General features: G+C 39.7%; 1 protein-coding gene across 1 annotated transcript; it reads right to left on the bottom strand.

The window, feature by feature from the left end:
* Positions 1-1,294: 1,294 nt before the first annotated feature.
* crot (carnitine O-octanoyltransferase) lies at positions 1,295-15,613 on the bottom strand. Its single transcript, XM_069194792.1, has 17 exons — positions 15,521-15,613; positions 14,087-14,218; positions 13,156-13,280; positions 12,393-12,574; positions 11,546-11,670; positions 11,346-11,454; positions 10,244-10,337; positions 9,374-9,499; positions 8,742-8,843; positions 7,610-7,693; positions 7,424-7,531; positions 6,917-7,047; positions 6,583-6,706; positions 5,761-5,839; positions 5,498-5,591; positions 4,932-5,051; positions 1,295-2,916 (listed from the first exon to the last, which is right to left on the bottom strand). Exons 2-17 carry the CDS (start codon positions 14,199-14,201, stop codon positions 2,796-2,798), a joined length of 1,839 nt encoding a protein of 612 aa, XP_069050893.1. The 5' UTR covers positions 14,202-14,218; positions 15,521-15,613; the 3' UTR covers positions 1,295-2,795.
* Positions 15,614-15,618: the final 5 nt, after the last annotated feature.

The raw sequence follows: 15,618 nt of genomic DNA, 5'->3' as shown, positions 1-15,618 counted from the left end.
AATTTAAAATACAGTACCACCACACCAGTTAGACTAATTAAAATGGAAATGCAGTTTGGTTCGCTGGAACAATAGAGTGCCGACTCAATACAAATCTGAGTCAAAACATGCCTGATCTCAGAGTGAGAAGTTTTTTTTTTAGGCAAAATGAATATAAAGCTTATAAATGAGAGGCTTCTCAGCCATTTTTGTTTATTGGGATGTTTGAAGATTATCAATCTACAGTATTGATCTCAGCTAGATGTTTCTTGAAGGATGATGCATTCGCCCCTTGTTTTTATTGGTGCTTTAATTTCGTAAGCCTCAAGCCTTGTCATGCATCACACCGCCTCACAGTATTGGGTATGGAATGATGGTACAGCATAATCTAGGTACAGTATTTTTAATACATTTAGAATCGCCAATTACTTTTTGTTACACCCACCAAATTTAGAATCGCCAGTTTGTTTTTCACATCTAAAAGTTGTGGTCGAAGCTACTGACAATACAACCACACACGGGAGAACGAGGAAGTGCAGGTGAATTCCTCCAACCTGCCCTCGTCATAGGCACCACTGCGGTGGAAGATTGGCGCAGAACCATGGAGACATGTCCTCTAACAACAGCACCACTGGAGTGAAGCACAAAAGTCCGGAAGGTGGCAGACAAGGGAGAGCCCAGGCTGACTACTCCCATAAAGCTCTTGGGGGTTCCCCATCAGAGTCGGCTAGCGCCATGACTCCGTCAAGGATATCAGAAGCCAAGATTGTCCTTCAACGTGGATCACACCTTCCCCCTTCTCTCAATTATGGACTAATGTCTTTTTAAACCCTCTCATTTACGGACCTGTTTTTCACATCTCTTTCACAGATCTTCAGACCCTTTCTCACCTGCTCTGTCCTGTGTCCTCCTGTGCTTCATATGCCTGCCACTTTCCTCTCTCTCCCTCACATCTGAAGAAGGGCACAACAGTCAAAATGTAATGTTCCTTCTGTCTGCTTTTCGTGGAATTAACCTTTACATTCCACAGATGCAATATACTACACAGTATAGTTTGCAAATAACGAAATATAGTTCGGACTTGCCCTCTTCTCTTTTTGTTTTCCTCTGTGAGCTGCCCTCTACTGGTAATTTCTGCTCTTCTTTGCATGTTCTGTAAAATTAATTTACTCCTGAAACCATAAACAATACATTGATCTTAAACAACTTAAAACCTCAGGATAACTGATCGGACTTAGTATTTCTACATTCACAGTTTGCATTTCCTGAAATGCTTGATAACCTAACTTTTAAACAAACACTTAATAAGACAAAGGCAAGTTAATCAATTGTTTTATTAATAAGTGCTAAAGAAACCCCAAAATGATCCCATGAATCCCATTTCTGATGCTGTTGGAAAGTACGATGGTGGTGTAATTGTTACATACTGTATATGCCAGCTTAATAGTTACACATTTCATCATCCCAACTATTATTTTGACAGTCTTTAACGTGGAACATAATCTTATCATCACACATTAACATCACCGCACAGATCCAGACTGGTTGTTAATTAACATGGACATAGATTCAATGTACCTCAACATATTTTCAAGTGTACTGTTGAAATCTGTTGCATGCATAAAGAGTTTCTTTGGAATCCACGGGAAAAAAGCCCTTTTATATCATTTTCAAATATGTGAATAAATACAACTCTTTAACATCGAAAGCAGTTGAAAGTACAGTAATTCCATACTAACAAAGCAAAAAGTGCACTGATTATTTTGCTTTGTAGAAGTTTAGGATAATATTTTTGTTACATTTTAAATGGTCATTTTATAAAGAGGAATACCATTACCTTACAACTTATAAGTTTATATGGACCAACTTATAAGGACCAACTTGAACTGGAATATGACTTTTTTTTGCTTATGATTTTTAATTACTTGTTAGTTTTGGGATTTCATTGGTTTCTCAAAAACCCACCATGGGCCAAGAAGCACTCTACAAACAAAAACATTTGGGAGAGCTTTTAAAAGTGTTTTTTAGTGTTTCAAGCTTATTAAACACTAGGGATAAGACAACAAGCTTCTAGCCTTCATGTAATTAGCTTTCTGAGAAGCAAACAAGCAGTTGCAGTCCTGCTATTTTTATAACTTGACTGAATGCAGTTATGAAGATTACTAAAGTCACTCTGGAGATCTTCAAATGCACCACCAGCAGCATCAGTAAAAGCATATCACTTAAGTTAAGATTAGAACTGAGGTGAACTGAAAGATTTCATTAATATTTAAATATGCAGAGATGTAAGGCTCTACCGGGAGCATTACCGGGAAATACAGTTTCTGGCTTCTCTAAAAAATACAAAATACATGAAACCGAGGATTTTTTAAAAGGCCGTTAAAAACTAAAAAAGCTTTAATTTGTATGTCATTAATTTCCTATTGAGACTGCCTCCGATCTTAACTGTAGAAACCCCAAGTCCCAGTACCAGTGGACTCAAACTACGAACATAATCAATCAAAATATAAAGATGTTTTTCTCTGAAAAAAGCACATAGAAATGCAGCTTCTGCAATCAAGTAGCAACATTCTGAAGTTAATCTGCTAAAGTTGAGGTCACTCCAGATTGCAAAAATACAGAAAAAAAAGTTAGCATTGTTAATAGGAAATTAACAAAAAAGGAATATAAAATTGCTTGCATTGTTACTGCACAATAATTGTTTGCATTGTTCTGTGCACAATTAAAAAAACACTGCATTGTTACTGCAAAAGTCTGCGTTGAGCTGGATTTGAATTGCCTTTGTGTTTTTTTGTTTAAAAAAATATTTTCTCTGTCTATAGCTGGGAGAGAGTCATTAGCTGCAGCATCTCCTGGAAAGAGGTGGTGAGGTTCTGGTACAGCTTCTCAGCGTCAGTCTCTGGGCAGGATTTCCAGGCTGTGCAAGACACTACAATCCTGAGGGTAGAGAGAAACAGCAGGCTGAACAGCAGACACAGCCTGGGCATGAACAGTGAACAGTTCCATTTCCACTAAACTGCAGCGTGACTCGCATACTTCAATATGCTTATGCTGCACATACTTCAATATTCAATATGCATTAGAAACAGACATGCTGCAGATGAGGTCGCGCAGACTTCAATGGTCACCAAGTCAGTCAGAGTTACCTCTCTAAAAGTCCCTAGCACAAACGCTCAGTGATTCTACAGTATACACTCTGTAGAGACTTATACTCTAGGCCAGAGGTTCTCAAATTTTTTGGACCAAGTACCACCCCTGATCAAACCAAAGCATCCAAGTACTACCTACAAGTCATCGTCTCACAGGGACCCCAGAAAATCTCAATGACCAACATGAGCGCACGCACACGCACACACATATAATAAAAATATCCCTGAGCACTTAATTTGGATCGCACCGTCTTGTAGCCGTTTTCTGATGCTTGCCAACACTAGCAGTGCTGTCTGTGTCAGGTTCAGCAGAAGAGCTAGTGTCGGCGGCTGCTAGGGTTACCACACGTCTGGATTTTCCCGGCCATGTCCTCTATTTTGATCCTTATATCTCTGTCCAGGGGGGAATTTTCAAATATCCAGAAATGCCCGGGATTTTGATTCCATTATTTCAGTTAGTCAGTTTTAGTCCTGTACGTGTATGATTATGTCATGAGAGATCGAAATCAGGCGCCAATATCAGTGTCTTTACTCCGTCTGTGCAGTGCAGAAGCATTCCCTCGAAAGGCTCCCTAATTTGTTTCTCGTTTTCCTTCAAACACAATGCCAAAGCGAAAGTGGAAATTCACAGCAGAACTAAAAAACTCATGTCCGTGTTTTTGAAGTGGCAGAGAAGACTGGGAAGTTGACTAGACAAACAAAAAAAGGCAATTCTAGGAGAGAGTCTGTCAACCAAATTAACAGATTCTTTTGTAAAATCTGGCAGCAAAACAGAGGATACTGTTATTGCACAAGAGGGGACGTATGCATTTCTCACAGCTGAACATAATCAAAGTTACTTTACCAATGAACATAAAATGTGGGATATTTTGAAAACCCTCTCCATCCCGACCCCCTTCCCAGATAAGGCAATAGGAAAGTTTTTCAGGGTGTCCTCTTTTTTTGGTGTTAAAAAATGGTAACCCTAATGGCCGATGTATAATCCTCCTCGTTCTCAACAGGTGTGCGTGATCAACTGAGGTGGCGTCATTACTCTTGGCATCTACTCCTTTCAGCCATGACATACTGTAATACTTGATTTGTGCGAGGTATTCATTTTCAATCTCTTGTTCTGTTGGCGAATGTGGCGCTAAGCTGCGTCTCTGAAAGCTCGAGAGGAGTCTGAACACTCAAGTACGTAGGCTGCGTATTTGATACAAACTAATTGTATTAAAATAGAAAATACGAAAGCCCATCTCAGGCTTTCTGAAACCGATTAAGTAAATTACAGATGAAAAATTTACATTATTTGTAATTATTAAATTATTAATTCCCAATTTTTCAGTGTCAATTTCCAGGGTCATCTGGTGCACCACCTGGGGGCACTGTGGTCCGCGTACCACAGTTTGAGAACCACTGCTCTAGGCACTAAGCACTAGACACTATATAAACACTCAAACCATCAGTATTTTTTAATAAGTGGGAAGAAGTGAATATGATGAAATCCTTCAAAACACTATCATTGAGAGAACAACAATGTCCTTGATCTTATTTACCACCTAATCATTAGCTAATCAATGTATACAAAACTCACAAGCTCAGTCTAAGACTGCAGTTCATGAGTTTTCTCCTCAAGTTCACTGGCCACAGTGACAGAAAAGTGAGACATAGCACTATGAGCCAACCTATTCACAGCTGATCTCCAAGTCAAAGTATCTCAATAAGGACCATCTTAACAGTTCTGCAAACTGCAGAGATACAGTATCCTCGACTGATGCACTGCCTCCAACAGTGGAGTGACTTAAGAATCAGGCATTGTCTTACCTATCGTCTCTGATGCGGTAGAAGAAGCCATAACCATGATGAACCATCGGTACTACAGCCCCAAGCACAGTAGTATAGCCCACAAGACTGGTTGATAGAACAAAATTCCCTCCTCCACCACTAAGACGATATTTGAAATAAATTAGTCATGCTATACTTAAGGCAATACTTTAAAAGAACAAAATGTGTGCTTGTACATTTAACTGAATGTCAATGAAAGCATTTGTGTTAATTTTTCAACATGACTTCTATGAGAAGATGATGTTCTCCATTGTGTTTGTAATATTTTTTCTATTTTAAGCCATAAAAATATACAAATTGAATTGAATCAGGAAGAACTTTGCTACACAATTATAAGCACCAAAGCACTACAATTATCATGGCAGGGGCTTTGGAAAATAAACAAGGTACATCTCAAAAAGCCATAATTATTTTTATTTTATGTAGAACATTTGAAAATAGTAAATTAGTGTTTTGTCAGCTTTTGTCAGTAGCCTGAAAAACAATTAGGCTTTAAAACAAACAAGAACCGAATGGGTGAATGCTTTTCAGAAAAGACATTTTACCTTTTAGAATAGGCTGGATCTTGGTAGAGTTCAGGAACAGGGAGGCCTTCTCCTTTTGCAATTAGATACAATCCCAGCAAGTGTCGATCAAAACCTACCAGCCCAATGAAGAAAAGAAAGATTTATTTTGTTCTTTTACAATAATCCAAGAGTGTATAATACATGAAAGTACATTAAATTGTCAGACACTAAGTGAGTTTATTATTTAACACATTCCAGATGTACTTATTTTTAGGTGTAGAATTCACCAGAAAAGCACACACCTTTCCCATTCTGAGCTTCATTCATCAGCTTGTTGTGCTTTGCAACTGCGATTAACAAACACTTTCGTTTTGTCTCTGTCTGAAAGGGACAAACAAAATCAAATCAGCAGATCACACAAATATAAGTAGGCAACATACACAGCAATACAACTTGGCATCAATCAAAACTTTTCACTTCCCATCCAACAGAACAGTGTTTGTGAAACACTGGAGCATATATTGTATGTGACTGCCAAATGTCAGTATCAGAGCTGATCAAAAGTTCATATAGGCTTTTAAGGCGGTTTGTCTGAAAGCTGCTGTTGAGGAAAAGGTACGTAATATTAAAAAATCAAATGCATAATAATAATGATGAGAAATAAGGATGGGGGAAAAAACTTTCACGTTCTTAAAAATGTATAAAGAAAACAAAGGCATTGCCATTTTTCATCTGCCAATAAAAAAGGACTGATTATTAGACAATACTGACAACCAGGAAAGGGCCCCTCAGAAGCTGTTAAAACCCTTCTTACTCTGCAGTAACTCTCAGGAAGAGTTATATTCTGAATTTGAGAACCGGTGTAGGGTGTTAAGTAATATTCAGTTTACATTTACATACTAGTATTTCTGGAATTAATCATCTTTGAAATATAAAGCGTTGTGCCTAAATGGTACATTTGCTGTACCAAGCAAAACAAGCCAGCATTCCTGCCATGACGCGTTTTATTTGCCGAATCGAACAGCAGTGGTCAGAGGAGGTGAGTTACAGACCAGCCTCCAATGAACTGTCCATTAAAAGTTCGAGAAATGCACAATGCCCATTGCTTCTCATGGCAGCCGTACATTAACAGAGGGATCCAGCATGGCCTTGCACCACTCCAGAGCCTCCAGAGTGCCGGGCCGCATGGTCTCCGTGCGTCCGTGATAGAAGCGCCTGGTGGTGGCGGTCTCATAGCAGCTTCCTGGCCTGACACAGACAGAAGTGTGACATTACTAAACAGTGGATCTGTTCGGTAAGAGCAAACCACCGATAAGAGACAGTGCCGATATTCACAAATGACTTAAAACTCTTGCAACATACAACAGACTAGAATTTGTAACTGTAAAGCGCAGGCGCTTATAGACTCGCAAGACACGGGAAGGATGTGCCCACCTGATCCGCAGAAAAGAGACTTACTTTCTATGAAGACGGTAATACGCCAGCTGAAGGGCAAGCTGGACAAATGTGTCTGGGTGAAGCTTCTTTCTCTTGATGGCAGCTTTGCCAAAGGATGTGAATGCATAGGAGACTACCTGCAAATCCCGAGCCTAAATGACGAAAGGAGACAAATATAAATGTTACACCTTATAATATGTCCGCTTGCTTCACACAGTATATTACTTTAAATGTCTGTTGAGCTCTGTGTACTGCATAATAGTAAGGATGAAGATCAATACAATTGAGAGAAAATGGGAGTCAATAGGTTTCTTTTCAATCCATTACTGAAACCTAAAAAAAAAAGTATTTCCTGCTCTATTAAGAAACTACATTTTGAGGAATAAAATTCGTGCAAGAGGTGTGACCAAAATGTTTGCATGCGTTTGAATGAAAACGAGCCTGGAGTAAAAAAAAAACGCGTCAACACGGTCTACTACCCACCACATGCACCTCAGCTCACGCCGTCCCCAGTAAAGACAAACTCACGCTTTCACGATACCGCTGCTTGGCTAGCGCAATGTCGGCCTGCGCCTTCTGATCCACGGTGAAGACCAGCTCCTCTGGCGGGGGGATTTCTCTTGCGGCCACGGAACCCTGGAGCGCAATATTGACGGATGAGAACGGGGCAGGCTCTCCCTCTTGTATGAGCACCGAGACGTGAATGGTACTCACCTTCCACCTGCCCTCGCTGGCTTTCAGTTTCTGGTCGACGTAGTAGCACATGGACACCAAGACCATGGCATCATACGGCGCGTGCTGAAACCACGAGACCGCAGAGAAGACACAGAGATGTCACCCACATGCTCTTACAGTACAGCATTTGCCCCAGGAAAGAACTCGAGTATGCGGCACAATTGCTTTGCATTGTAAGATGCAATATATTGCATGTTGCGAGCGGCACATGGTTTGTATCACCTCGCGGTGGATGCCGGTCGCTTTAAAGAAACTGGTGTCCTAATAAAAACTGGCCAAATAAAATAATTATATAACCGTGTCCATGAAAATAACATTTCACTGGCTTGTTGTACACTAGAGATCGAATATATAGTGTACAATAAACAATGGAATCTACTTACAATCAAATATTATCTAGACACCAGTACATTGACCTAAAGGAGTGTCTTCTTTATGAATTTGTGTTATGTAGTGATATATATCACACAACGGGGAAATTAAACTGCTCAGTCATGCACATAGTTCTCAGAGTACTGTACCAACAGAACACAGGGTCCAGACTAAAATTTAAAAAAATATGTAGAATCTCCTTCACACAGAGCCCATATTCTGTTGACTCTAATCAATATTAACACAGCAGAACTTCAGGGTCAGGTTTTTATGCTAAACTGATTAATTTAAAAGACTGCCACATGCAAGACATATTGAATAAAAGGCATTTGGAAATAGTAAATAAAGGACATTTTTACAAGACTTCTCAGAATAATAATATATCTAAGCAAGGGACGACATGTCTAACAGAGCGACACTATTAACCTTGTACATAAAATCTTAGATGATCATCAACTTGGAACCCCTGTATACGGGTTAGCAAGCACTTCATTCACACCTAGAAGCATTCAATTCCAGACCCATGAAAAGATTGTTTGAAGGTAAGGATCTTCTTGTTGATGTTTTAGACACTTTACTAGCTAACTGTCTGTTTTTAATCCTATAATACTGGATTGAGTTTCATACTGTACCATTGTTGTACTGTATTATTGTCATATGTGTTATATGTTGTGAACTCTTGATATGCAAGACAAAATTCCCTTAGGGGCAATAAAGACTAATTCAATTCAATACTTACATCACAATTTGAACCAAAAGTGCCATCAGCAAAGCAAATTATGTTGTAGGATTTATCACCCCAGCGTGCAGTTGGGTCTCCAGTCAGAGCTTGTAAAATCATCTGGATCAGGAACAGCAGGCAAAAAAGGCAAAACACTCTTGAATGTTATGGTCATTTTGCACCAGACACATCTTGTACCCCAGGCTATACCCAACTGTATCATGGCAGGAATTCACTATATCAGGCAGATCACAATTATTTAACATTTCTAAACCAATGATTAAATATTGAATACAAATCCTGAAACAAACTGGAATAAATGAAGGTTCCAGAAATGTACAAAAAACAGGGTCAGTCAAAGATGGATGTTGATATATTTGTTAAAATAAACTGCTCATCTAAGAAGTGAGAGGACACTTGTGTTAACCTTGAAGCAAGTCAGACACTCCTGGATGATGCTTTGGCTCATTGTCAGACTGCCTGGAAAACGGTTGTGACGGGTACATCTGCAAAGTTGGGAATAAGCTGTAAGAGCTACTGGGCCACTGATTAAAGGAACCCTATTTTCCTATAAGAGTTCTTTTGGAAATGGATAACAGAGTGAGAAATTATAAGAAATTACAAACAGCATACTAACTGTGCATATTTACCTCAGTGTAGTTTTCAGGTGTGGAAAATGGCCTTGCGTCATCCAGAGAGACGATGAACAAGCTGCTCTGAATAGCCTCTAGTATAGCCCCGTTGTTCGGGTCCAGTTCAATGAGATGCTCTCGAGCCTAAAGGAATACATGCCTTATTGATAAGATAAGCAATTCCAAGGCGGATTATTAATGGTTTTCAATGAGGTCTGGTCGGCATCTTCATTTCATTTGAGTTCTTTAATACCCACTTGACCTAATTATTTAGTAAATGGGATTAATTCTGGTCCTAAATATTTTGCAAAGCCCCAGCAGACCCACCACCACATTAGACTGGCCAACTTTGGTACAATGGTTTTATTATGATTTAATTTCTTACCTAGGTTCTAAGGAAGTTCTCTTTCATGGGCTTTTTATTTTCCATGCTAGATAAACATTAGATAAAAAATGGCTTCTGAAGAAAATCAGAGTTCACAAATGCTTAAATATGTACATATCCCACACAGGATCTAAATCACACCCCACAGAATTTGGTGAGTTTTTAGCATTTCTGCTGCTTATCATTAATTAGATATACAGTCTTTACCCAATAGAGAATCATCATTAAAACAGGATATGACACCATCACACAATAGATAGTGCAAGCAGAGAATGCAATACTGAAATCCCATGTTTTCATTTCAGTCGTTTATGTAAGTAGGAAACAGTGTCTTCAGTTCTGTAATCAGCAATCAGTTGCTGTAAAAGTCTGTAAAAATACACTGCTTTTCATAAAGACAACAAAGTGCAAGTAATAATTGTGCATTAAAATTGTAGCAGAATGGGAAACAAGAATTAAAAGATGCCTTTTTTAATGAATATGCCTGAAACAAGCCTGCCCACCTTAGCCCAGCATGTTCTTTCTTCTGTGGTTAGTGCTGAGACACCTGCACCATCGGGTTGGCTGGTGCATCTCTCCCGGATGGACGTGATCTGCCTGACAGCATGAGCACAGAAGGCTGGTGTATTCATTCAGATCTCAGACAAAGTTCTGCAACACTTGTCTATAAACACTCAAGTACTTAATCTCAGCTGACAGAGCTATTTTCATTATTATTACCTCTGACTGAAAAGAATCAAAGAGGATTTATATTCAATAACATCTACTGCTTTGGGTAATTTTCTTACATTAAAGAAAGTCCTGTTTTTAACAATGTGCTTCACTAAAAGAAACAACAATTTAATTTCACTCCACTTGTGATCGTTTTTGTTTTTTTATTACAACTGGAAGGGCATAGCTATTGTTTTTTTTAGGACGGTCAACAGCCATCACTGCCACCTAGCGCCAACACTGAGTATTAGTTCATAATTCCATAATAATAATTCCTCACAATTATATAGAGCCTCTTATTTCAAACGACCTCAAAGTCACATATAGGAAGGAGCACACGTCATCCATCACTGAATTGTCACACCGCCCCGGAGAAACACAGCAGCCCCACCACACAGCAGTTCAGGTGGAGAAGTCAGACACTGCTTCACCAACAGAAACAGGTTTGGGAAACTGGAAATATTCTGTCAGTGCACCAAAAATGAATTTTATTATTTCTAATTAGTTGAATAACAGACTGTGTCTCTCATGGGTTTAATTGTGTTCCAAAACCAGTGATCTTCATTTAACGTTTTAATAGGTACAGTCTGCTATTAAAGTCGATTAATGTTAATTGACTTTTGTCTAAGGCATATCAACTCAACACAATTCCAACAAAAACTTGTTAATCAGCAAAGAAGAATTACAGAACACTTTTTCATAACGTACATATGAAATTGAGTTATAAAAAGAACACCAATTTTATGCTTTATAATAAGGTTACTTTTCAACACACTAACTTGAGGCTTGACAGTTAATTAATTGAAAACATGCCAACAAATAGATGACTTCTCTTTCATAAAGTAACATAACTGCCCGACTCTAAACAAGCTGGGTTACCATGGTAGAAAGTACCTGAGAATTTCAGGAGGGCTTAAGATGCAACCTTCAAACACAGCTTCAAAAGTGAACACGCGTCCACGACACATCACCACAAGATGAGAAGGGCAGGTTCCTTCACTTTCTGTGGGATGGAGGAAGCAAACCCCAATTTTTAGACATGTAAGGCAGGGTTTGTAACTTCTGGTAAACACAGTCCTGGTGGCTCCTCTCACCTGTCTTGAAGTAGTTCTGAATAGTATCTTTAGTGATTCCAGGCACTTTGCATGTGCAATACAACATGCGGAACTGGTTCATGTCAAGAGGCAAGCGTCCTGCCTTGTGAACGGCTAGCCTTTCCCTGAAATGGAAGACATTGAAAACACAAACTAGGTGCTTTGATTTTGACAGTGCTCGCCGCAAAAACACGTAACATTAGTTCTGACCCGACGTCTTCTTGGGGGGTTTACAAGTAATTCTTAGACAAAGAAGCAGATAAAGCTGATCAGCCTGCCTCACAAAATTGCAAGCTACACTTGAACAATAAACCGTGAAGGCAAGACGGTTTATAGAAAATAAGCCATTTAAAAATGTCATTGCTTTAGAGACCGTGTACGACTCAACCAGGAAAGCTATTTGACTGGAGCACAGGTTGAGCTCTCCACCTCAGAGATGAATGCTAGCCTGAGTCAAGTCACTAGTTGGTTTCAGTCAGTCAAGGCTCTTTTGGCTGCTTGGGCAACTACAGACCTAAAGTGACATCAGTGACACACTACTCCTTCTGCCCAGCTTGTAGTGTCTCAAATGATGAATGGCTCTGCAGGTGGACATGTCTGCGTGTCTCATTCTCTTCCAAGCATGTATGAGAGTCATTGCCAGAAAACTAGAATAAAGCAGATGGCAGCTCCATACCTGGCAAGTATATAATAATTGTCAATGCTCAGATTTTATCAACAATTGTCAATGCTTTAAATATCAAAACTTGTTTAACTCCATACTGCTAAAGTTTGATTGTTTTGCCCATCACACATACTGACAGATCATCTAAGAAACGTTTGCAAAAGTGAGAAAAACTCCACGCACGTCCTTATCAGGTCCCAGTACTGCAGGGTGTGCCACACTACCATGCTTGTTCTTTCCAGTTGGGTGCCGTCTTTGGCCGGCCAGCAATGCTCCAGGTAGGGAGCAGGACCGCCAAAATTCACATTCAGTTGTGAGGGGATACGGACTTCCAGATAAGCACTGTCCAGCCACCACTCCTCCAGCTGTGAGAAATGAACATGACAAATGGGAAATCTCTCAGTGAATGTGAGATTCTTTCCTTTATGAAAAGCATGCTGCTCTCAAACGTCTACATCATAAATCACTTTGCAAGCTAAGTACCAATATCTGTAACTTACAGAGGTCACCCTGGATAAAGGGGACTGCCCAGCAATAGACAGATCTTCAATATATTTCATAACATTTTGTATTCATTTTCTCATTTTTATTTTATGGTACTCCGATTAATGTGCGCACACAACCTTGCAGCAGAAGCTTAAAGAACACTATATTTAGTAAAAAGTAACTGGTACGCTTAAAAACTAACATTTTTTTTAAATGACAAGACTTTCACAGTGAAAAGGATGTACATTTCAGGATAAAAAAGTGAAACAAGTGATTGTTTTACTTGACATCAATGTGATGTGTTCAGCAAAAGGTTGAAATCAATAATATTCAGTGTTTGACATTCATGCGACATCCCAGTTATATGTGTGAAATGGAAAAAAGGATAAAAAAAGAAAACAAATCTGACTTTTAGGAATCATGTAATTATGTAAATACACTAACCCCCCACAGACCTTACCCAGTTCTTTAGATTCCTTGCTCTCCTTAGTAATTTCTGATGCAATTCTTTACCAAGGCCTTCAGCAAACACTTGAACTATGGCCGATGTCCTCCTGAATTCCTCTTCATTTGTAAAAGGCTTCACTATAAATAAAAGCAGAAGGCAAACCTGATAATCTTTTCACAGGTATCTACAGAGAGTTAAAACCGATGACTGGAGAACAGCAATACGCTACTACAATTCAGCTACCCACGTTATTAATAAGAAGTACCCAGACACTATGCAATGCAAAGAAAGCTGAGCTGTGTATCGTGGCCTGACAGCAAACTGCTATGGAAATCATTGCTGTAAATGAGCAAGCAGCAGGTTAAAGAGCTGAATGGAGACTTTTAATTGGGTGAGACGGAGTCTCTGTAAACTTTTAACAGAGACTGTTGCAGCTGTGAGAAAGGTGGGCAGAATATGCATCATGTCCATCAGCAGTGGACAGGGCAGGAAGAAATATACTGTAAGAACATCACAGGTCTCCTTTCCTGCTATTTGAAATATATAATAATAATAATAATAATAATAATAATAATAATAATAATAATTGCTTACACTTATATAGCGCTTTTCTGGACACTCCACTCAAAGCACTTTACAGGTAATGGGGACTCCCCTCCACCACCAATGTGCAGCATCCACCTGGATATGCTACCATAACTGACAGGAGCCTGGGTGCTTTCTGTCCATAAAGAGTATGTTGCTTGTGCAAGTGTAAGCAGGATGGAGAGAACATCACCTGCCAGCACTGAACTACTCAGACCATCAGCTTCGTGAAAGAACGACAAAATGAACTAGAACTAGCCTTTTACAACTATATAAAGACACAAAATGTAGTGCAAAAGTGTTTTAAATTCAGGACAAGGTCATATTGCATATTACAGCAGAATATCCGAATTCCTACCTGCATCCAGGTACTTCTGTAAAGATTCTTCCAGTGCAGGAACTGGCAGGGGTGGCAGGGAGCTCTGGTACTGAAACGTCCGTGCAGCTGCGGACTCAAACACTTGATTATCCATATTCTCCCTGGGAGCCACTACCAGGAAAACGAATCAGAAACAAACATGGACTGTGAAAAGGGAGCGAATATAACAATCCTGGCAACCAGCCGAAATGATTCATTATTAAAGCAAGTCTCCACATCACGTTTAGTAACAATATGTATGAGGTCACTATGTTTGATAAGAATGTGAACAATAACCACATGATTGAAAAGCTTAACCCATTTTGGAGATAAGATGTCCTGAAAGCTAGCACACTTTGAACATCTGCAAAGATATTGTACAGTACATTGGTGTTGAAACAAAAGTCTGATTGAAGTTTAACCAATTGTATTTCCTAGTTATAAACACTAACACTCCACGTAGCAAGACAAGAATTAACATCACAGTAGTTAACTGCTTCAGTAAGTCCCTGAAACAGAGTTTACACTGCAAGTTACAGTTGCCTAACGGTCTCTGCAATTTACTCGCATTCAGTCTTGCAGCTCACCGATGCACATGACGGCGCATATATTTTCACCAAATCTTTAACAGAGATGAAACACGGGAATATATCCAAATATTTTGCACTTTTCTAGTATAACAACAGGAGCATCGGTGGAAGCCTTACAGTCGCACGATGCTGTTGCTGCGGTACGACTGTGGCCCTTCGCTAAGTCGGGGGCGGCGCCGGCCTTGAACTTGGGCAGGGAGGCTGGCCTGTGTTTGGCTTGGGGAGGGGCAGCGAATTAACGGCAGAGTCGTCTACCATATTTGGCACAGCACCTTGCTGTGATCAGGGCGAAGCCAATAACACTTCGTGCGTGCAACTGATTTCATACAAGAGCCCTTTTCTTGCGTGACTGATTTCATGTCAAGCAAACAAAAAAAAGCTCTCTCTGCGTGACAATCCCAGCCCAAGGCAGAAAACGACCACAGAGCCGATTAGTTAAGAAAATCGCTCAAATATTTATCATTTTTAATTTGAATTTACTAACTCGACATGCAGATTTTTTTCCACACTGGAAAGCAAACCATCCCCCCCCCCAAAAAAGCAGTTTTATTTCGGAAAACCGTATCTCAGTGATACACCTGCCAAACAATCAATCTGTTTGCAGTTGAAAGAGCAGACAGAAGACCCTCCTGCAAAACACGTTTTTCATTACAATCACTGTAGCAAAATGTCCCGAGACTGGGCAAGCTTACGTTTAACCAACCAAAACGACTATGTCCTCAACGTCTGGGAGTACAGAAAGATCTCATATTATTGAACTTTCCAGTCTAACTCTTGACTACTCGAATTTTATCGAAAGAATAAGAGAATGGACATCTCTTGTTTTCTTTCCCCTTTAACTCACCGTTTCAACGCAATCCGCGAAAGGAAACAAGCTGTCCAGCACGCACTGCACACCGTCCCTCCTCGGCCAAGGTGTGTTTTTGACAAACACGCAGACGG

This window comes from Lepisosteus oculatus, chromosome 10 (assembly GCF_040954835.1).
Source record: "Lepisosteus oculatus isolate fLepOcu1 chromosome 10, fLepOcu1.hap2, whole genome shotgun sequence".
Lineage (NCBI taxonomy): Eukaryota > Metazoa > Chordata > Actinopteri > Semionotiformes > Lepisosteidae > Lepisosteus > Lepisosteus oculatus.
Note: the sequence above shows the minus strand (reverse complement) of the source record. Positions and strands in the feature narration are given on the sequence as shown.

Excerpts from the sequence above, each read along its gene's own strand:
- crot (XM_069194792.1), bottom strand. The coding sequence starts at position 14,201 with ATGGATAATCAAGTGTTTGAGTCCGCAGCTGCACGGACGTTTCAGTAC. Across the intron at positions 8,844-9,373 it reads CACCTGAAAACTACACTGAG|ATGATTTTACAAGCTCTGAC; the intron begins GTAAATATGCAC and ends TTCCTGATCCAG. Across the intron at positions 7,532-7,609 it reads CCAGCGAGGGCAGGTGGAAG|GGTTCCGTGGCCGCAAGAGA; the intron begins GTGAGTACCATT and ends ATTGCGCTCCAG.